This window comes from Brachyistius frenatus, unplaced genomic scaffold, assembly GCF_029030835.1.
Source record: "Brachyistius frenatus isolate BFR_SWC_R1_liver_20210118 unplaced genomic scaffold, ASM2903083v1 Contig_45, whole genome shotgun sequence".
Lineage (NCBI taxonomy): Eukaryota > Metazoa > Chordata > Actinopteri > Embiotocidae > Brachyistius > Brachyistius frenatus.
Genome location: NW_027210644.1, coordinates 63,699 through 86,588, shown reverse-complemented (window position 1 = coordinate 86,588; position 22,890 = coordinate 63,699). Strand labels below are relative to the sequence as shown.

At 39.2% G+C, this 22,890-nt stretch overlaps 1 protein-coding gene across 1 annotated transcript; it reads left to right on the top strand.

Moving 5' to 3' along the window:
* Positions 1 to 2,516: 2,516 nt before the first annotated feature.
* On the top strand, positions 2,517 to 13,034 carry LOC138623593 (endothelin-3). Its single transcript, XM_069703187.1, has 4 exons — positions 2,517 to 2,743; positions 3,528 to 3,744; positions 8,847 to 8,999; positions 10,156 to 13,034. Exons 1-4 carry the CDS (start codon positions 2,674 to 2,676, stop codon positions 10,247 to 10,249), a joined length of 534 nt encoding a protein of 177 aa, XP_069559288.1. The 5' UTR covers positions 2,517 to 2,673; the 3' UTR covers positions 10,250 to 13,034.
* Positions 13,035 to 22,890: the final 9,856 nt, after the last annotated feature.

Sequence of the window (22,890 nt, the reverse complement as noted above, 5' to 3'; positions counted from 1 at the left end):
ACCAGCACTGCACTCCAGACCTCTTTACGCCTGAGTGGTTTCTTTATTAAACATTTCCAGTCTCCAGCATAAAACCTCTGCTGACACAAAATAAATGCAATTAAAGATGAGAACAACAAATCCACTGGAAATGCAGCCGTTAGACGATGACCGACTGAGGTACACCTGTTGGGACCTGTTGGGTTTTCCACCTGAAAATTTGCCAACAAGCGGGACACTTGTTGTCATTCAGGTTCCAAGCTAAGAAATCAAAGCACTTGCAGAAGCTATTGTCATCAGAAACAAATAAATAATAAATCTGGACAGTGGAGTATGTATATCTGTCTTTTAAGGTTGAAAGTCTCAGTGTCATATGTAATGTCTAATGCTGGCTCCTTCATGTGCCAACTGTTGCCTTCAGGTCTCGTGCGTTTTATGTGATTGTATTTTTGTATTTATCAACTCAATAATGTTTTTGTTTTTTTTTTATCATATATATAAATGCAATTTCTATCACTTAAAAGAAACTTAACCACATAGCAGAAGCTTGATTCAGCATTGGATATATGGAATATGTAAGACACGTGTCTGAGAGTGTGTCCGAAGGTGTGTGGATACTCAAATCTACACTTACACAATGTGTGTCAATGTTGTGTGTACACAGAATTTTATGGGAACAGGCTTTGATGTCTTTTTTCTGATTTTATGTGTCCATCTTTAGCAGCCCAAAAGACACGTGTGTCCGTTGGTTTTTTTTCTCTCTCAAGATTCCAAAAAAAACTACTTTCTCTGGGTTCGATGATCTACTCCAGGTGAGAGTCTTTGTTGTATAGTCTAGTTTATCTTTTCATTTTTCTAGCACTTCTCTGTCTCTGGGCCGGGCTGTTGGATTAAAAACGGTAGGTGTGTTACTTCCACGGTGTGTTTTTACTTTTTCTGTTTGTGTTCAGATGAATTTTTTTTTTTTAAATAAATGATCTATGAGCTTCTGAGGCATTGGTAGACATACAGGCTCGCTGTCTCACCTAACTCTAGTCATTGTGTTAAGCTATAAGCAAACTTCCCCCAGATACCAGTGCCAGAATTGATGTAAAAATGTGATAAATGAACAAACATTTCGACAGATGCTTTAAGGCGATGCTCATTTCCATGCTTTAAAAAAAAAAAAAAAAAAAAAAAAAGTATTGGGCTTCATAGAGTGGCTTTTCCTGCTGTCAATTTACTGAATGACAGCAGAATAAAAATTGTGTCTTAGGGATGGAGATATATATGGTCTATAAATATATCTATAACTATGTATATATATACATATCTATATAAATGAAGTATCTATATACATCAATTACATAACTGTAGAAATGTCCTAGTTGGTAACTCAGCCCTACAAACACCTGTCTACAAGAGTGTTCTTTAAATTATCTCGTATCCCTCAGGTGAACACAGATCTCTGCAAACTTAAAATGAATGAAATACCAATGATGTTGGATTGTTGGCCATATGGTTTAAGAGGTGCTGACTTGAACCCAGATACATCAAGAGGGCACTGCATCCAGGGGATGGTGCTCTGCAGTGTCAGGCGGGTCAAAGTCACAAAGTTAGAAGCGAACTGATTTCACCTTCAAAATAAAAGCGTAGACGAATTACAAATGAGAACTGAATTGTTACATGCATTTTAAACTCGAAAAACAATGTTCAAAGTGATGACTTTAATTGTAGGTCTAAATTATAGATGCTGGCGTTAGCAACAAAGCAAACTAACAATAGGTTTTCTGGCGAAAAACAACCCCCCCCCCAAAAAAAAAATTTTTTTTTTTAAAAAATAAATAAAATGCTTTGCCTTCCTCCTTAGGAAACAGCATAAAGTTCAGAGCACAACAAATACTGCTATATGCTGGTCTCCTGGTTTCACCCAGTTTGAAAAAACAAAACAACTTTGGTCTTTCATTTGTTCATTAATGTTGATATGCAATGTGTGGGCTAATTAAAAAAATTTACGTCCAGAAGTATTGCAAAAAGAAAATTAAAAAAAAAATTACGAAAAAGCACAGCCATTTTACATGTCCTCTTATATGTCTTTGGAAAAGACACTGAACTCCAAGTTGCTCCTGATAGCAGGCGAGCACGTTGCAAGGTAGATCTGCCGCCGTTGAACTGGTAAGAATGGGTGAATGGTTATCAAACTGTAAGTTATAAATGTGTACCTATTACCAAAAGGCCTACATACATTTTTTTTTTTTAATGTAATGGAATACATGAAGTATTTGGCCCAACCATTCCAAATTCTGACTTTGTGAATTGAGCAATTACAACCAGTCTAATTCAGTTCCACTTAGCTGTGGCACAATTCTCTCCACAAATTGCACTGATCCTCCTGCAGGTCGGTTAAGTGCCGTAAACCTCCTCCCAGGCGGCTCAAATTTCAGGGGGCGTTTGATGGAGTGTTTTATTTTGAAAACCACATCAGGAAGCCTGCGTGATATCACGGCTGACTTGTCGCAAAGCTGTCATCTCAATAAACCAGAGTCCGGTTGCAGGAGGCAAACCAGAGTTGGTGTCGCACAGCTCCACAGTCTTTCTGAAAGATAGATGGCATTTTAACAGGACTGATTCAACTCTCTGAGGCAAAGCAACGGACGCTCTTGGGCTTTTGGGTCTTTTATTCCGGCTGTTTTTTTCCCTCATGTTTCACGTGAGATGGCTAATGCATCAACAGCTGATGTGGGAGTCTTGTTTCTTATCATGGTGACAGCATCTTTGGCCAACGGTGAGTAGTGCGTGCTCTTACTACTGTGGGGCTTAAATAGTGTTCACATACACCAACTACTGGTAACACATGAAAACAAAACATAACTGTGCGCGATAAAGAACCTGTTACTGTGCAAATGTACAAACACTATAAGACAACAATTCACTTTGGCAGAGAACAAACACATAAGATAACAAAATATGATAGTACAAAAAGGATGCATGTTAGGTGTTTGTGCTGGAACTGAGAATGCATTAATCTAAACGGGTAAATATATATATATATATATTTTTTTACAGTATCGAGTCCAGACAATACATAAGATAACGACAATAGTTGAGACCTTCAAATGTATTGACTGATCCGATTTGGACTTTTCTTGTAGCAGAAGATGCCACTGAAGTAGGATACTTATAGTATTTTAATTTCTGCCAGACAATTATTTGTAGTCATTAATCTAATCATAATAAATAAATATAGCCATTTGAACCCGGGGGATTTCCCAAACCACACTATACTATAGTAGCCTACTGTAATGTGTCAACAGGTTCACATTTAGTCAGGCTATTTTTGGCCATTTATATGAAAGGAAGTTAAGAAAGGCTTCTCAAATTGCTATATGGTCCTGCAAATTGTCCTCCTAGCAATATAATGTGCAGGGGCTAGTATATGACTAAAATAAGAGGTAAGACTATGTACGGTGTGGTAAGGTTATGGAAAAGTAGGGTCAATTTACATCACGGGATGCTTATTTAATGCCAAGGATTTTAAACTAAGCTGCAAAATTGCTGCGATTTTGTAGGTTTCTCATCCAGCAAAGATGTGAGCCAGAGGAAGGAGATGGAAGGGCTGGTGGATGACCTCGCTGCTGTCGCTTCCCACGTCGAGGCCAAGCCCTGCTCTGCCTGTGACCCGACGGGGGCCAGGAGGCGCGCCAAGAGGTGCACATGTTACACTTACAAAGACAAGGAGTGTGTTTATTACTGCCACCTGGACATCATCTGGATCAACACACCAGAGTAAGAGTCCATCCCTGAACATGTTTAGCTTGCCTCAGTTTTTAAGTGTGTCACTTATGCAATTGCGGCACTATTAGATCGGGACATACAGTGTGTCTGTGTTGTTCATAGCATTTTTTATTCTTCTTCACATTACTCGTGTACTCACATCAGCTTTAATAGCATTCTGTTGTTCTAACCTTTAATCATAGACTTTTCAATTAACTCTTTTACTCTCTAAATGTTGTATGTGCTCTAAAGCCATCGTCACATTGCGTTTGCTTTAGGATTCACAAATATGTGAGCTGCGTAGAAAGGTTCAGAATGAAAGGAATCCTCCTCGTTTTTGTTAAACCATAAACGGATTTGAGGAAACTGAGCTGCAGGCTTTTTTTTTTTCTCATATATGAGTGTTTCTTATGACTTTGTGCATGAAACCTGAAGAGGTCAAGACCCTGAGCTCTCAGGTATTTTAATTCTACTGAGGATTTCTGACAGGCAGCGGGGTGAGGGGTGGGAAGAGGGAGGTCTTTTGGCAATCTGTTGTTTTGATTATTAGTAAGAAGCTGTAGAAATTGAGACAGAAGGGATCCTTTGCACATTTACATAATTCGTTTTTCAGCTGGCAATGCAAAATTTTAACCTGTCTGAAAATAGCAATGGTTCTTCATGCTGTTATACCAAAACCAACACCCTCAGATGGGTTTGACTTCCTAACACCGCTGTTTTCCCTCATGAGTTATTCGCTCATTCAGCATTCTTGTTCGTGTTCCTGTATTTGTTTTTATTTCATTTCAGATTCAATCTGCAAATGAGGAACCTTGAAATTTTGCACTTGAAGTCCTTTTGAACTTTTTGGTTTCTGGCATGCAAAAGACAATACAAAGCTAATCACCAGCACTTCAAGACACAAACTAATGCACATCTGCTGATTAGTTGGCAGATTTATTGGCTCCTTTGTTGATTGCAAACAACAGGCCTAAGGGCAGCTGTGATTTAATTTGGTGCTCAAAGGCTATGTAAATACACCTTTCAGGCAGCCGCATTTTGGAAATGTGTGTGAGAAAGTTGGTAGGTGGGCGTTACGGTGAGAGCCGGGTGGGGGATGACATCCATCTCCTATCAATTCTTTGATAATTGATTGAGCTTTTGACAGTGTGACCACCACTGCAGTAGAGATGAATATTTCAGACTGCAGAGGGCAGTGCAGCATCTGTTTTCTGCACCAGCAAGCACATGTAGATGTTCATAGGAAAACAAATATTAAGTCTTCTTACTATTTAAAGCTGGTAAAACAGGCTTTTTTTCTACAGTAACATTTCATAGTTAAAGCTTGAAGTTCATCTTCATTTGGTTCTCAGAGTTTGCTCCATGTGCAGCCAGAAGGTCTTTCCTCTGAAAATATATTGCAGCTTTCGAATTGCTAATGGGACACAGCCGGTCTAGAGCTTCTGCTCAGAATTAGCATGAGATTAAATTCATCACTTTTTCCAATTCATTCTTTTGACAACCAACTTATTCTGAGCAGCATAATGCAGACCATACATGTACTGCACCTGTTCCTGTTCAACTTGTTTTCTACTGACGTGTAAATCAATGAGTTCATATTTACATTTACATATTTACTGGAGCTGAATAGTTTGTAAGAACCACATGGCTTCAATAGTCATCCTTTGACAGTTCAGCTTTAACTAGTATTTGCATTTCAAATTGGGGCATGTGTATGTTAATCTGTGAGAGGATTTGCTCAAATTTACATGAATTGGCTGAAGTTGTATGCCTTGTGGGGGACAGAGCTCCGAAAGTACCTGCAGCTGTTAATAGTAAACTGACCTTCTGACCTTAAAGATGTGATCAAAAAGTTCAGAGACTATTCCTTGTTGAGCACGACAGGAAAGTAACGCGCATGGAGCAGGAGAATGCAATAATTTTTGTGAATACGTATTCCACGTTATGTCATTTGATCAACATCAACACCAGTGTTACACAGGTACTTGTGACCACTAATATTTGTCCACTTTGTGATTTGACCATAGACCTGAAACTTGAGCAGACATTTTGTGTCAGTCTTGGGAAATGGGCAATAGAGCCTCTTGAAATGCTTCAGAAAGCCTATGGCAATGAAGTAATGAGCTGGGTGAGGTGTTTTGAGTGACACTCGCGATTCAAGCAGGCAGAACGTCCCTGTCTAAGATCGAAGAAGGTGCGTCTGGTCAGCAACCAGGTGGATCTTCTTTGAATCCGTCCCCCAGGGTCAGAGTGTCATAGCAGATTTCTAGATATTCTGAGGCATCTAAAGGGAAAATGACCTGAACTGTGGCACTTGGGTTTTACATGACAACGTGCAAGTTTCTCACCCGCAACAACCCAATTGTTGCTCATCCCCGCCTATCTGCTGGATTTGGCTTCCTGGCATTTCTTTCTATTCCCCAAAATGAAGTTTAAGCTTAAACTTCACCCTTTTCACACTACAGAGCTCGTCAATCACAAATCGCAGATGATGCTTGACCCGCTTACAGAATGGGACGTGCAGGTAGCATTCCAAGCATGACAGGAGTGCTGGAATATATAGTGTGTCACACTGCACAAGTGGATTACTTTGAATGGGATGGAGGCCAGATTTAAATCAGGTACAGTTTTCGGTTGTTATAGGCGTAGTCTCAAAACTTTTTGATCACATGTTGTACTCTTCAGAATTTTGAATTACAGATATATTGTAAATGCAGAATGTATACTGACTGCGTTGCATTTATACAGATGGTTGTCTTCTTGAATGTCAACTTAAAACCGTTGAGTAGGGATGCAAAATGTTTTGACGTTGTGGCTTGTGCGGTCTGTGCAAAATAAGTGATTTTTTTGGAGATATACAAGCACTCCCTGTGAAACTTTGTAAAAGGGTTTGTCAGGCTGGCTGGTACAACGCAAAAGAAAATGCTTCAGAACCAATTCAGGGTCAACGGACAAATCCGGTTTGATTAAGTCTTGCTTAATTCCCATTGCTGCGCCTCTATGAATCATGGTAACGTTGCACTCTCCTCCTCTGTTTTAAAGTATAACTGGGTGGTCACAATGCCCAGGTTATACTCCCAGGTTGAGAAATTCAATTCAAGGGGCTGCCAGATAGCTGTGGAGAAAATTAAGCCAGAATCTAGTTCAAGGCTGCAGCGTGCATTTAACACTGGGTTTTTTTAATTTGAAACTAGTGGTTTTAATTTGAAACAGTCAATGTCTCTCAATAACGATCCATTATTTCACCCATCCAATCACCCTAATCTTCCTCCCTATCCTCATAGGGAGAAACTTTAGTATGTTTTTTACTTTTGTCAAATGACCTCCATCACATCACCTTTGTCACATGACCTGTGCCATGTGGTTTGTGTTTACTTTTAACTCCAAAGCAAAGCCAAATCTTACACTGCCGTGCTGTTCTCCAATGGACTGGTAGTTGTAGTACACAGTGGCAGGTCGGTGAGTCAGCATATTTAACACAAGAGAGCTTACAATGACAAACAAGGATCTACACCCTGAGGTCTGCTATGAATCCAGCTGTTTGCTTCTAGAATGTCAGCAGTCATAAATAACCCCGCTGCACTCCATTAAAACAGTGAAAGCTTTGTAATCACGCTGAGCCCCAAAGTTAGTTTCAGTGTCAGTTATATGATAGCTGACAGCTAAATATCACAGTGATAAACAACCATTTGCTTCATCGCTCACTCCAGGTGAAGTCACCTCTGCAGTGTTGCTGTTAGACAAAAACTTCAGAATTTTGTCAGTGTTTCTGTCCAGACTTTCACACTGACATTCTCTTTCAATACTCTTACATTTCTTATTTTTTAACATTTCAACTGTAAAACAGAGCTAATTTGCTTTTGGTTTTTACAGGCCTAACATATCCAGAAAAAGTTGTATAATGAAGGAAATAAACAAAATTACAACACATCTTGGATCACAATATGTGCTCATTACTGCCAGAAGTGAAAGTTAATGTTAATAGCAGCTGCTCCACAGCGACCGTCTGTAATGTAGAGACACGATAGACACTTCTCAGTTCTTTGACGGCAAACTGACTCTGTGCGGGAAGTTTGGGATCAGACAGGATTTCGACTGTTTCTGGAGGAGGTGAGGTTACGTAGCGTGGTGCTCAGGGTCAGCCTGAAGATCTTCCGACAGCCCCACAGTTTACGTTGAGAACCACCTTTGGGGTTCAAAGGACACAGGTGGTTCAATCTAGTTTTAGCTCACTGTGAAGTTCTTTAATGTTTTCCATTTTTGCAGTTTACAGCCATATGGGGAGAATAGAACAAGACTGGAGGGCAGGGTTGGTGTGATGAGCTCAGCATGTGCATGCTGTAAGAGCAGCAACATTAAAGGCAAACCTTGGTTTACTGCAGCTTGGGTCTTACTGTTGTGGTTTTGACCACTGTTTCTTAATTTTTGAAATATGGGAATGCCACAACATCGGAAGACACGAGATGAGGTTTGATAAATTGTAAAAATCCCCAATTGTAAACTTCCAAATTTGGTGACTTATTTAGAAGAGAAACAGAACGTGATGTATTTACCAAACTGTCCATTATAAATACAATTTGTTTTGGTGTTTTTATATTTTCCTGTCATCTACCATGGGAGAATGTTGATTTCAATCTATGAATGTAATGTATACAAAACACACTGACTTTCCATTTTAGTAGGTACACCTTTACAATGTGACTGCAGATCTATAATAAATCACACTGTTGTGTGGGTTTTGTTAAAGTGTTTTAAAAAGGTTAAATATGGTCATTTTGGAGGCATCAGTCTTTGGTTGTTTTGTACTGTACAGAATTATTCTGAAAGGTGTTTCAGATGTTCTGTCCTCGTTTTGGATCTGAATGGTGGAAAACAAAATATTAGAAACACCCCTAAATTGAATGCAGTCCAGTACAGCCCCTTAAAACCACAACAGAGTTCAAGCTACTCCCCTCTGAGTCAGAAAATAATCCCTTTAAGCCTCACAAAGGTGGAAGTGATACTTGTATGTGTTCCATGGTGCCGGTGCGTTAGACGTTAAAGGTTTACCTAGTAACCTGGTGATATTCTGTCTGGGCACTCACCGCATTGTATTGGCTTATGTCTTATTGCAGGCACACTGTACCATACGGTATGTCCAATTCCCAGGGTTCCCTGCGTATGAGGCGCTCTGCTGGCAGTGAGCAGGGGAGGAGGGGAGCGGAGGCCCAGCGTTGTGTATGTATGCTGCAAACAGACCCTGACTGCAGCAGCTTCTGCAAGAACAGGTAACTCCAAGAAAGAAACACATGCAATCTTTATATGTCATAAACCCTATATTACACCAGTAAATTCATTCCAACCCTACTATGATAGCATGAAAGCACAGCATGTGCATTTCCATGTTGTGCTATCATGCTTGTAGACTTTTTGTTATGTAGCTTTATTACAATGAAATGTTGACATACCTCATGCATGCTGAAGGGTTACTAGCTACTGCAATCATTTCTCCTGTACATACTGGCATTTAAAGTGGTCAGCTCCAGTGTAAGACGGTTAATAAATCTGTACAGTGAGCCTGACAGAACTGTATAAAGTCCATCTTGAAAATACTGAAAGGTATCCTAAACCTTTTGTCTATTTTGTTTGTTAAAATTGTTAAGAATTTAAACTTAGTCCCCTTTCTCTCTCTCTCTGGTTTGTGGCTGACAATAGATCAATTAAAAACTCTTCCATTTGTTCCTGTTTAAGATTCAAAATGTGCAATAAAAAAACGTGATAGAAAATTGTGTCGCAAACCACATAAAACATACAAAATATCCAAGACTGTTCCCGTTGCACAAACGGTGTTCAGCACCATGACATGCACAAAGCAGGCGGAAGCTATAACCTTCATAAGTATTGCAAGTTTCGTCACTTGATCAGCATCAACACCTGAATTACACACAAAGTTTGTCAAATTTCTGGAGGGGAACGAAGTTACAGGTGCCACCGTGCCACAGTGGGTTGCACTGAATGTTTTCCCTCAGATTCCTCGGAAGGGCACGGTCAGAATTATCAGTCTCAGCCTGTTGGGTAGGTAGGGTAGGTAGGTATATACTTTATTAATCCCCGAGGGGAATTTTTTTTTTGGACGAATTTACAGTCCACAACCCTTCAAATGCCAACTTAAAAAAACAACAACTTAGTTGCACTTCGGGTGCGGATGCTCATCAAACGGCAAAACTTGGAATATTTACTCACAGATGTTATAGCTCCCCCTTTCTTCGCACACAACAGTGCGTTGTGCAACGTTTGAGCGTAAGAGGACCAGTCTCAGGAGCTTTTGATTCACCCTAGTGTACCCATGATGGACTCACATAAACAAATAAACATGAACTCTTTGTGAATTTCTGCTGAACAAGCGTCGAGATGTGGCCTTAAGCATCTGTGTATTTTTCCCAGCAGGGACAGGAAGCCACCCCCAGCAGTGCCTAAAATAGGCAAGAGGACAGCAACTTTGCGCAGTGGGTCTGATATAAAATCAACATATAAATGAAACTTTAAACTGAAAGTTGGACCTACATGAGGCATCCTCTTATTCAGAAAAGTCGCGTTCATATCTACGTTTGTGCAGATGGACATGTTTGTAGTGCCCTATCATCAGAATGATGAATATAGATCTGCCAAGCTGCTTGCACAAAAACTGAAAGTGAGGGGTTCCAGCAGGAATGCTAACAGAATGCGCCCTCTCCCCCCTCCAGGAATCTCTGCCAGCGTCTGTTTGGCAGGCGTCAAAGATGTTTTGTATTATCCTGTCACAACTGCAAGTGGTTTACATGGCTGGTTTGTGTGGATCATCAAAGACTTTTGGTAGAGTGTGTGTTGCTCACACATGTCCATGCCGCGTGATCTGCAGTCTAAATGTGATCTAAAGAGCCATTGCCATCGGACACTGCCATTGTCGAAATGTATAACATACCCTTCTTTTCTCCACATGGACAATATTTAACTTGCCATTAACTCAGCATTAAAAAAAAAAAAAAAATTCACAATTTGTCAAAGTCACTGAAACATCAGGATATTATTTTGGTTATTGGCTTGTTCCCTTATGACTGCTTTAATTGTAAAAGCAGGCACGAGATTTATGGAGATAAAGAAGCGGGGGGAGAAAAATAAGAACCTCATGTCATAATGTATTTTATAAGCTGACTCCAACATTTTGTGTATATGAAATGTGATTTGATACATATAAGATATAAATTATATTTTCGTACAATACCTGTACATGCAATAAAGATGTATGGTAAGATGTTGTATATAAAATGATATATGTGACCATGGTAATCAGCATTATTCTGTGGTAAAGAACTCCGTTAAGTAAAAACGAACTGTTTACCATACAATACATTCATGGCGCACCACAGGAGGCATGACAAGACAAAGCTTTCTAGCTGTGCAAGTGATTTGTGGTAAGTTGAAAGTTTCTCCAGCAAAGCACTACTCATAATTCACACAAAATCTGACAAAAGAAAGACAATGCTTTCTTGATTTATGTTTGAAATATTCTAATGTACATCTGGCTTTATTTAAAGTGTTGGGATTTAGGTTTATATCTGTCAACACTATACAAAGAAAAAAAATGGATGATTAAAACTATGCATGTGTTGTATATGTTGATGCCTGCTAGCATGGTTCACAATAATACAGTATAATATGCATTTTAGCCCAAAGGAAGGTCACATATATATATATATAAGGCTTGAAATCTTCAGCCAGCAGTAGCCCATGGTATTGGCTCAAGCCCATGAGGGCGCTTGAAATGCAGCATATATAGTGGTTAAAGTATATCATACAGAGTCAGTATCACAATGAATTACATTCAGGCAGCACATGATATTGGACCGGTGACATGTGTTTAGTGCCAGCGCAGGAAGCAGTCAGGACCTTATTAAACAAGGTGGAAAGTCAATAACAGCACTATAAAAATGAGTCAGCAACACTGATTTTATTGAACCTGTTCTAAAAATTGTCAACCGCAACACAAGTGAAGAACAATAATGTTACATCCACAATTGTCAACCCTCAAACAATGGCGGTGGGTTGTGTTTGACTAACAGATACAACCTGGCCCCACCAGGGTAGAAAGACTTATAAAATGTTGTAAATTAACATATTCATCACTTTGCAGAATCATCCAATATAAATGTTACATTTGTCAATGGGAACGATCTGAGGTGTTGCTCAGGATGGTAGAGGATTGTACCATGAACACCAGCCATGCAGTTCAATCTCATTTCCTGTTAGTCTTATAGATAATGACTGTTGCCAACAAAATCAATTCCAGAATTCTCAATGTAAATTCTCAAGTAATGATTTAAATGTTCAATTAACAATGATAAATTAAACTTTTTACTATTCTTGTGTGTTTTTTCCTGATATCTGCGAGGACTGTCTTAAACCAATTAACGTGTTTAGACACTAGATCCTTGAGTCATTCCTGGATCAAATCAAATCAAATTGGGCATTCTTGAGCTTTTTCATTATGTTGTCATCTTCCAATAATATGTGGTATGTGTCTTGCTTCTGAGGGTATAATGAAAGTGGGATTGCTTGTTTTGAGGAATGTGGTGGGAAAAAAACTATGGCACAAACACAGATGCTCATTGTGAATAAAACCTAAATATGTTTTTACAACAGACCATATTGCAATTTGCTAATTATTACAGTACTGAGAGTTATCACTAAATAGATACAGATGTTGATGACGTAACTCTTCCCACCCTGGATGTTTCTGTACCAACGGGACCAGGCTGTTATTAAAATGCCATTTTTTTTTAAGGTTACAGTGAATGACACATTCAGTGAAGGCCAACTACTACTAGGATTGACATCAATGCAGAATTGTTGAGCTTCATTTCTTTTGCTTAATTGCAGTTTAGAATTTTCAGAAAATATTTAACATCAGTGTCACCGATTAATCTTTTATAAGAATGTTATTGACTCGCTAATTTACCGTTTTTACTTACTGAAGTAGAAATGTGAATATTTGATGGAGATTTTCAAATCTCACTGACCTGGTCACAGGGACAAGGAATCTTGCATTAAAAAAAACACTGCCATAGAGCCCAAGGTTTATTTTGGCCACACTGCTGTGGACGTGTTACTGACTGAATGTGTGTGCAAATGTTTGGGTTTTATTTTCAGTTCAAATTAAAAAAAATTTACAGGAAATTTAAAGAAAATAGCCCAGGGCTTAAGGGATTCAATCATTATTTGTCTAGATTTTCACAGTAGATACACAAATTAATTTGGTCTTTCCTCATGTTACGGCAATCCTGATATTTTATTTCATACTTGAACAAACGTTTTTGTAAATAAAGGATTTTTCAAGAAAGAAATTGGACAAAGTTTTATATTCCTTGAACAACCTCTACTGTCAGTGTTTTTGTTTTTGGTATAAAACTATTCCTGTCCTGACTTCTGTCCATGAAGCTGTTTGGGGATTTTAGTTACTCTCAGTCAAAGTTGAAGGAATAAAATGTTTTAGATAATCTCACATTACTGTATGTTTTTAAACAAACAGCAGATATACAAAATGAATTTATTTCAGAACGGGTTTGCTAGTGATATTGAGAAATGGAAATTGTCATTTTTGTCAGACTGTTCATATTCAATGTTTAACCAGATTTTCTTTATGAAATTAGCTGCATGTGCAACAGAAAAACCCTAAATGACACATCTGTGTTAGAAGTCTCTGCTTTGAACCCTTCTTGTCCCAGGGTCCCTTTTTTTTTTTTTATAATTGCTGAGTGGTTTTATATATTTATATACAGTGGTGTGAAAAAAGTGTTTTCCCCCTTCCTGATTTCCAATTTCTTTGCATGTCTGTCACACTTAAATGTTTCAGATCATCAAACAAATTTAAATATTAGTCAAAGATAACACAAGTAAACACAAAATGCAGTTTTTAAATGAAGGTTTTTATTATTAAGGGAGAAAGAAAATTCAAACCCACATGGCCCTGTGTGAAAAAGTGTTTGCCCCCTCCTGTTAAAACATAACTTAACTGTGGTTTATCACACCTGAGTTCAATTTCTCTAGCTACACCCAGGCCTGATTACTGCCACACCTGTTCTCAATCAAGAAATCACTTAAATAAGGCCTGCCTGACAAAGTGAAGTCGACCAAAAGATCCTCAAAAGCTAGACATCATGCCGAGATCCAAAGAAATTCAGGAACAAATGAGAAAGAAAGCAATTGAGATCTATCAGTCTGGAAATGGTTATAAAGCAATTTCTAAAGCTGTGGGACTCCAGCGAACCACAGTGAGAGCCATTATCCACAAATGGAGAAAACATGGAACAGTGGTGAACCTTCCTAGGAGTGGCCGGCCGACCAAAATTACCCCAAGAGAGCAGCGACGACTCATCCAAGATGTCACAAAAGACCCCACAACAACATCCAAAGAACTGCAGGCCTCACTTGCCTCAGTTAAGGTCAGTGTTCATGACTCCACCATAAGAAAGAGACTCGGCAAAAATGGCCTGCATGGTAGAGTTCCAAGACCAAAACCACTGCTGAGCAAAAATAACATTAAGGCTCGTCTCATTTTTGCCAGAAAACATCTTGATGATCCCCAAGACTTTTGGGAAAATACTCTGGACTGACGAGACAAAAGTTTAACTTTTTGGAAGGTGTGTGTCCCATTACATCTGGCGTAAAAGTAACACCGCATTTCAGAAAAAGAACATCACACCAACAGTAAAATATGGTGGTGGTAGTGTGATGGTCTGGGGCTGTTTTGCTGCTTCAGGACCTGGAAGACTTGCTGTGATAAATGGAACCATGAATTCTACTGTCTACCAAAAAAATCCTGAAGGAGAATGTCTGGCCATCTGTTCGTGACCTCAAGCTGAAGCCAACTTTGGTTCTGCAGCAGCACAATGATCCAAAACACACCATCAAGTCCACCTCTGAATGGTTGAACAAAATCAAAATGAAGACTTTGGAGTGGCCTAGTCAAAGTCCTGACCTGAATCCTATTGAGATGCTGTGGCACGACCTTAAAAAGGCAGTTGGTGCTGGAAAACCCTCCAATGTGGCTGAATTACAACAACTCTGCAAAGATGAGTGGGCCAAAATTCCTCCACAGCTGTAAAAGACTCAATGCAAGTTATCGCAAACGCTTGATTGCAGTTGTTGCTGCTAAGGGTGGCCCAACCAGTTATTAGGTTTAGGGGGCAAACACTTTTTCACACAGGGCTATGTGGGTTTGGATTTATTTTTTTTCTCCATTAATAATAATAATAAAAAAAACCTTTTAAAAACTGCATTTTGTGTTTACTTGTTATTTTTGACTAATATTTAAATTTGTTTGACGATCTGAAACATTTCAGTGTGACAAACGTGCAAAAAAAGAAATCAGGAAGGGGGCAAACACTTTTTCACGCCACTGTATATATTAATATATCTGTACTTTGTAGAAACTTCTTTGGGAGCAGCTTTGCGTCTTCTTGGCTCAGCTCTTGCACACCTGGATTTGAGGAGTTTATCCCATCCTTCATAGCATATCCTCTCAAACTCCATTAGAAGGGATGGGAAACATCTGTGAATTTCCATCCTCAGGTTTCCACAGATGTTCTGGAGCGTTTAAGTCTGGGTTTTCCCCTGGTCCACTCAAGAACACTGAGGCATGTCCTGAAGGCACTCCGATGTGGTCGTTGCTTTTTGTTACCTAAACTAACCTAAAAGGTAAACCGTTGCCCTTGTTTCAGGTCTGGAACAGGTTTTCTTTAAGGACCTCTCTGTATTTGGGAGTATTCATCTTTTCTTCGGTTCTGAACAGTCTCCTGTCCCTGCTGCTGAAAAGCACTCCTTTGGTATGATGGTACCACCGCTATGCTTCACTGTAGAAATGGTTTTAACAGGTGATGCCTTGTGTTTGCTGGACAAAGTGTTTGGACTTCAGTTTTAGTCTCATCAGATCATCCTGCTCTGAGTCTTTGTAATGCTGCTTGTAAAGCTCAGAGGACTGTCATATGTTTTTGCTTTTACTCCAAATGGCTTCCTTTCAACACTACTTAAAGGCCTGATTGATGGAGTGCTGCTGAGATGGTTGTTCTTCTGGTACCTCTCTATCCAAGGCCCTTCTTGCTTGATTAATCAGTTCAGCCAGAAGTCAAAGTCTTGGGTAATCTCACATTTCCATTTCATAAGTATTTAAGGCCATTGAGAACACTCAAAACTAGAAATGGTTTTATACCCTTGCCCTGATCCATACGCTACTATATTTCAATCATAGCTGTCTACAAACAGTTCCTTGGACTTCATGACCCAGGTTTGGCTTGACAACCTGTTTGAGTTGTGGGACCTTTTATACAAGCAACTTTCTGAACCATCATCCATTTAGTTTGCCACAGGTGGTTTTCAATACAGGTTCCAGACAACTCTATGATTATCAAAACAATCTGCCACAGCAAAGGTCTGAATAAGTTTGTAAATGAGAGATTGTAATGTTTGATTTTTAAGAAGTTTGCAGAAATATATATATATTAAAAAAAAAAAACTTTTTACATTGTCTTTATATGTTATTGAGTATAGATTGATAGGAACAAGTATGATTTTATTCATTTAAAATTTAAATTACAATGTAATAATAGGGTTAGGTTGCACCCAAAACAAAACTGCTCAGAGTTGCCCTAAACATAAATGACTAAGAATAAAAATTGGATGCAGCAAATGGATGCAGTAGGCACATTATTGAGGCTTGAGATGGAACCAAATGTGTTTAAACATCTGCAAAGCTGAAACAACTTGAATTTCAAAACATTTCCAAGATACATTTTTGCTTCTGCTTCTCTTCGGTCAATAATCACAATATTTACACAGCTCGCATTACTGTTTTATGTACAGAAAGGCAAGTGCCTATGACATTATGGCATTCATTTATTACCCGAGTACAATGTGTGCCAAAGGCTCCAGCTGCACATCTATAGATGTATTTTTCCTCCTCCGTCACACATCTTTTCATAGTATGGAATGAATATAAAATATTCTCCCAAAAATCACAGACACATTTCTGATCAGTTGCCATTTGACCGCAGTCTGAACGGTCTTTACCTTTATGTTGCACATTTTCAAATGAGTGGGATTATGGGAAAGCTTCAGGACAAGAGAGACATTGGGATTTAAAATGCAGATGTGACATTTCATATCTGAAATACACTATTCCATCCAAATAGGGAACACGTAAGGAAACTCCTGAGGCTCAAAAGAATCATTGTGGAAATGTTCCTGCTGGAAGAAATCATCTCATAAATTGAAGCTTTTCTGACAACCTAAACTCATGGAACCCTATTTTGGTTCTCCTCAGCGCAGCGCAAACACAATACAGCACAACTCTGGCACAGCATGGTGCAGTGGTGAAGAAGGAGGATATATAGTTAGAGGTTGTGTCACAGCTGACTTCAATCATCGCCAATCAAATCAAATCAGCTCATCTCATTTCCTTTAAACTGCTGTGGCACACTGCAAGTTTTTAATGACTGAAGAAAGGAGCATGGTTACTAGAGTCCCAAGAAAAGCTGTCGCAAATCAGTTATGTAATCACTTGCAGAGGAGTGTCTGTTCTGACAATTTTCAGGCTGGATTCAGTGTCCATCAAAGCACAGACACAGCCAATGTGTTAAGAGGTGCAGCAGGATAGGACCCAAACGCAGACACAGAACAGTGATCGGGTACAGAACAGACTTTATACAGACGTGGAGGAACCAAAGGCGGGACTCTGGCAGGAGCAGGGCGGATTCCCGAGGTCCGACACAGGGCAGCAGGCTGGACAAACTGTGTGGGCTCCCTTGGTCCGACACAGGGCAGCAGGCTGGACAAACTGTGTGGGCTCCCTTGGTCCGACACAGGAAAGCAGCCATGACGTGCATCCAAGGCGAAGTGATGGAACAGGGCAGGGTTGACGTGAGTAAACGTAATGAACCGACAACCAAGGACTGCAGGGCCAGGGTTGATATAGTGACAGGTGGTACTCAGCTGGATTGTTCATAGCTGTGCACCAATCAGGGGCGTGGCCATGGGAGGTGTCTGGAGGAAGTAGTGGAGGACACAGACCAAAAACACAAAGCACAACAAACCGTAACAAACCATCACACACAGGGGAATGACAGCACAGATGAGGAGAGGAGATTGGGGGAAACAAAGGACAAAACACAACGGGCCAGACAGGGATCCTGACACAATGATCTTTTTATTGCCTCAGATGTTCTACCAATACTTGTCCTGCTAGACCTTAGTGCTGCATTTCACACCACAGATCATAACATTTCACAGACACTGAAACACGTCGTAAGGATTAAAGGAATCACACCAGATTGTTTTTAAGTCATGTTCATCAGATAGATTCCAGTTTGTTCATGTCATTAATGACTCTTTCATGCACACAAAAAGAAGTCATTGGTTATGTGCTAGGACCAATACTTTTCACCTTATTAATGCTTTCCTTCTACAATATTACTGGGAAGCGCTAGATGACACCCAGCTATATTTATCTATCAAGCCAAATTAAACCAATCAGTCAAACTTCAAGCATATCTTAAAGAAATAAAAGCTTGGATGACTTGTAAATGTCTCTTAATTCAGACAAAAGTGGAGCTGGTGTTGTGGTCCTAAACACCTCAGAAACTCACTAACTATAAATATAAAACAGATTTCTAGGGGCAATCTGAAAAACTACTGCATGCTTTTTTTACTTCTGTGCTGTGTGTAATCAAAACATGTGGAATCGGTGTGCAACTTTACAAAAACAATGTCGGACTCCGTAGTTTTCTCTGGACCCCTTCCTAACCGGACCAGTTTTGCCATGTTTAGGACATGTTTAGTCGTACGTCTTCACTTCACCGCTGGTTGTCGAGGTGGTGTCCCGCTAACAATGTAGGCTTCATTGACAATTGGAATACTTTCTGGGGAAAACCTGGTCTGATCCGGAGAGATGGCATCCTTCCTACTTTGGATGGTGCAGCTCTTCTTTCCAGAAATATAGCCATGTCTCTTAACAGCCCTAAAACCTGACATCCCAGGGTTGAGGCCAGGACGCAGAGCTGCAGTCTTACACGCTCCTCTGCAGCTTCTTTTAGAGCTGTCACTCACCCAAAACCTTCAACATCCTATAGAGGTTGTGTCTGTACCCAGATCACCTATATTTAAAAAAAAAAAAAAAAAAAAAAGCAGGAAAGCACGATCTTGCGATCGCAGTCATTAAAGCAAATTCAAGCAAACTCCGCAACATATGCAGGAGCTTGCAAAATCTTAAAATTCCTGCAATTCTTTGTTTTCCGCCAAAAATGATGTTAGCCGAAGCTGTGCTGAATGAAATAAAGCACAAAGTAAGTATTTTCAGACAAAACTCGCTTTACTAACACCACTGCTCATTTACAGTCAGTACGGCTCTCCTCCTCTCATCTCCTCACCACAACAAACTCTGTGCAAACCGAGTGGAAACCGGAACAAGCGGTGAATTTAAGCACACAGGTTTAGTGGTCTCCATACATTCTCTTACATGCTTGGAAGGGGGGGAAAGGACATTCTGCAATCTCACCACTGCTCACACTGCTCCTTTAATGACGAAGGAGGACGACAAAGCAACCTGGTGGCCAATCAGAAAGCAGTCTTGGATGGTCATTTTGGAGGGCAATGGCAGCATATTTTGGGATGATAACAGTACCTGTCATAATATCTGTGTTTGTTCTTAAATTTTTGCTGAAAGCTTCAATTAAATTTTAGTACAGAATTTTCCACTCTGGCATGCCATTTCTTTTACACTTATAATTTACCCTTATCGTTTCCAAAAATATGCTTTGAGGGATCCTTGTGGTCTTTAATTCAGAACTAGGAATGTCCCAGTGTGTGGGAGTTTTGGGGTGTCCTCCAAGTTGTATTGAATGTTTGCATGCTATATTCTATGAATCATGACTTCTCATGACTGTTTGGTAGATAGCGGTATTTGTAACTTATCTCACAGCTTCTACAAATATCACTGAAGGAAATTCCAGCCATTCTTCATGTTTGTGTTCATTTCCCAAATGTGTTTTCTTTACTAATCTTTGTTGCTCATTCGTCTTTGTCATTACCTGAATCCTTCATTTTAGTTTCCAAAGCTCAGCGGGACTTCCATGTGTTCTGCAACTCCATGAATCACTTGGGCCCATTGACAGTCTTCTGTGACTTATTGTCTGAGTTATGAAAAGTGCGAGTGTGAACACTCTGAGGCAGTGGTTGAAGTTTGAAGTTGACAAGTGCATTGAGACTAGGGCAGACTGCGGGGCCTCTCTGATTGCTTCTCTGGGTCTCCAAAGGAACTCATTAATCTGTCAAAGACCGTCATGTGTGAGGCAGAACGCAGCAAGCTCCTGGGTAAGTGTAAAGAATTTGCTCTGGATGTCGATGTGTTGACTTTTTCCTTCCATTTGACATGTGCAAAGCATTTCTCAGCTTGGAAAGGTGAGCTACAGGTCAGCACCCAAAAGTCAGTGGATAGGGTGAAAACGGTAGACGCATTCATCCTCCTGAGAGACACCAAGTATGGACTGCTAAATTGGGTTAGGGAAAATATCATGACCCATATCCCTATAGACTGTTATACACTCTAAGCACGATCCCCATAAATATGGAAAAGAAAATGTTTACGAAGGTTCAAAAAGAAAAACTGGAAATATGAAAATAAAGGTACTTTGGTCACAATCCCCAAAAATGTCATTCCACTGAAGACACTGTCGAGTCACTACATACTGTATGTACGTATGATTTAGTGAACGGAGCACCTGGACTAAGTAATACTTTTATGTATTGCCAAAAACCTACGTGGAATTCAAAATGTGCCAACATTAGCAACATATCAACATTTTTACTTTTCCACAATGCCAACAAACCTCTCCAACATGTTTCTCTTTTATAGGTAAACAGCTGCATTTTTTTTTTTCGGCACAAAATGAAAGAGTCCAGGAATCTGTAAGGGAATCATAGGCATTTGAAAACTATTCACCAGCACCTCATGAACTCACAAAAGTCTTGCCTTTGTACAGCTGCATGTCTATCTCAGGGTGTACCTGCACTATGACATAGGTTATAGGGTTGATATATGGCTCTAATATTAATTTGATTTCAGCTCACTGGCTCCTTATCAGCTGTCGTCAGGTCCTCTGTTGAAAATACAACAATGTTATTTCCTGCATTAGCACCATTAGCAAACAATTGGTATGGCTGCTGTAGACCGCAATACAGTTTATGAAATAGAAAACCAAGTCAAATAAATTAACAGTAAAAACAAAGAATAAGGAAGCTCATAGAGAACTTAAAAAAACAACACTGCTCTAGGCAGGTGTCCGACCATATATGGGTATGGAATCTTAAAATCAGTTCTTAAACTGGAAGGTAACAAGTGAAAGGAAGTAAACACTGATAGAATTTGGACGCAGCATCATTTTGTAGAAGTTGAAGCTTTTGGATGTTTCACCTGCTTAGTTACCAGCTTAGACTCGAGTAAAGTGTGCTGCAACTGTGGTGTGTAGAGGATATAAAAGCATGGATGCTCTTCTATTGGACTGCAAATGAAAAGAATGACCGAATCTTAGTGAAAACCAATGTTTCAACTAGAGGTGAAAAAAAGACTCACTTTTGTCCCCTGTGCATCAAAAATCAACACACTCAAAACGTTGAAACTTTCTCAAATGGAGACATTCATGTTCAGGAAATACAGTTCCTAATTTCAGGGAGGGAAAGAATAACTATGAACAAATCTGTGTTACAAAGGCTTTATCAGGACATTTAGCTGTATATTGTTATGAAAATTGATAATCTGTCTGATTTTTATGATTTTCCCTGGGACTCACAAATACAGAAAATCAGAAGGGACCCAGAATAGACCCCTGTGGGACCCCATAACAGAGAGGAGCTTGGAAGGCATAAAGATCTATTAAATTTAATCGACCAGTTCAGAGCTGAACTTATTGTGAAGCCTTCAGAGCCCTCAAGGTCGCCTATAGGCCGGGCTTACAATGTGTTCCCAGAATTACATTACATTACATTCACAGAATTAAAACAAAGCAGGGTGAAGCAGCTTTTATATTTTCTATGCTCACCTGTGGAACCAGCCTCATGAAAACCTAAGATCAGCTCATTTAAATCTGGACTCAAAATGTTTTTGTTTTTTTTGCTGCTTCCCAGGAAATTAAATGTGTAACTTATTTTATACTTTTAAGATTTATCCTAACCATTTTTTTTTTTTTTTACGTCTTGTTACTTTTCATTCATTCAAGGCAATTTTAATGTTTTTTTTAATCACTTATTTATATGAACCTGTGAAATGCTTTGAAGTGCCTTGTGTCTGAATGGTACTATTCAAATAAACTTGCCTTTGTAATATAACAGGAAGGCCTACAGGGCTCAAATGCATGACTCAGACTCACAGCTCAGCTACATGTTCTTTACCTATAGAAATCAGAAACATTAAATGCAGAGGTATCAGTGGGGCAATCCAAAACTCAGAGTTACAAAAACTTTCCAGTAGTCCAAAAACCAGAGGTCAGTCCGCACAGGCAAAGGTATTGGAGGGGGAGAAGGCAAATGGCAGATCCAGGAATAAGCACACTCAGGTCATACACAAGTAAAACTCACAGACAAGAAAACACTAGAACATAAAGCTGTGAACTATTAAAATATCTATTTTTTTCATCATTGTATTGATTTGTGTAAAAATGCCAAAAATGAAACAATAAAAGCACATTTTCTTTAGGTAGTTTGTCAGGTTTTTATAGTTGTTGCATGTTGAGTGGGGAAAGTGAAGTGGAAAAAAAAAGTCCAACGATTTTCTGCAACCCCGACACACATATGTTTAGTTCAAATTGTCTTTTAGGAACGATGTGTCTAATGTACCAGTACTGTTCAAATGTTTTAATGAAATGTTACCATAAAAGATCAAAACATTTTTTATTTTTTTTCCCCGATTTTAGTCAAAAGAATTCAGGGAACGTAAAAAGAAACTTGTAAATGACAAATTCTCAATTATTTTTAAATGTTATGAACATTACATTATTTCTTGCTGGAAAGGCCAAACAAAAAAAAAACCAAAGAATTCTATAAATAAATTAATGAACAATTATTTTTAAATTACGAATGTATCAGGCAATTGCAAAATAC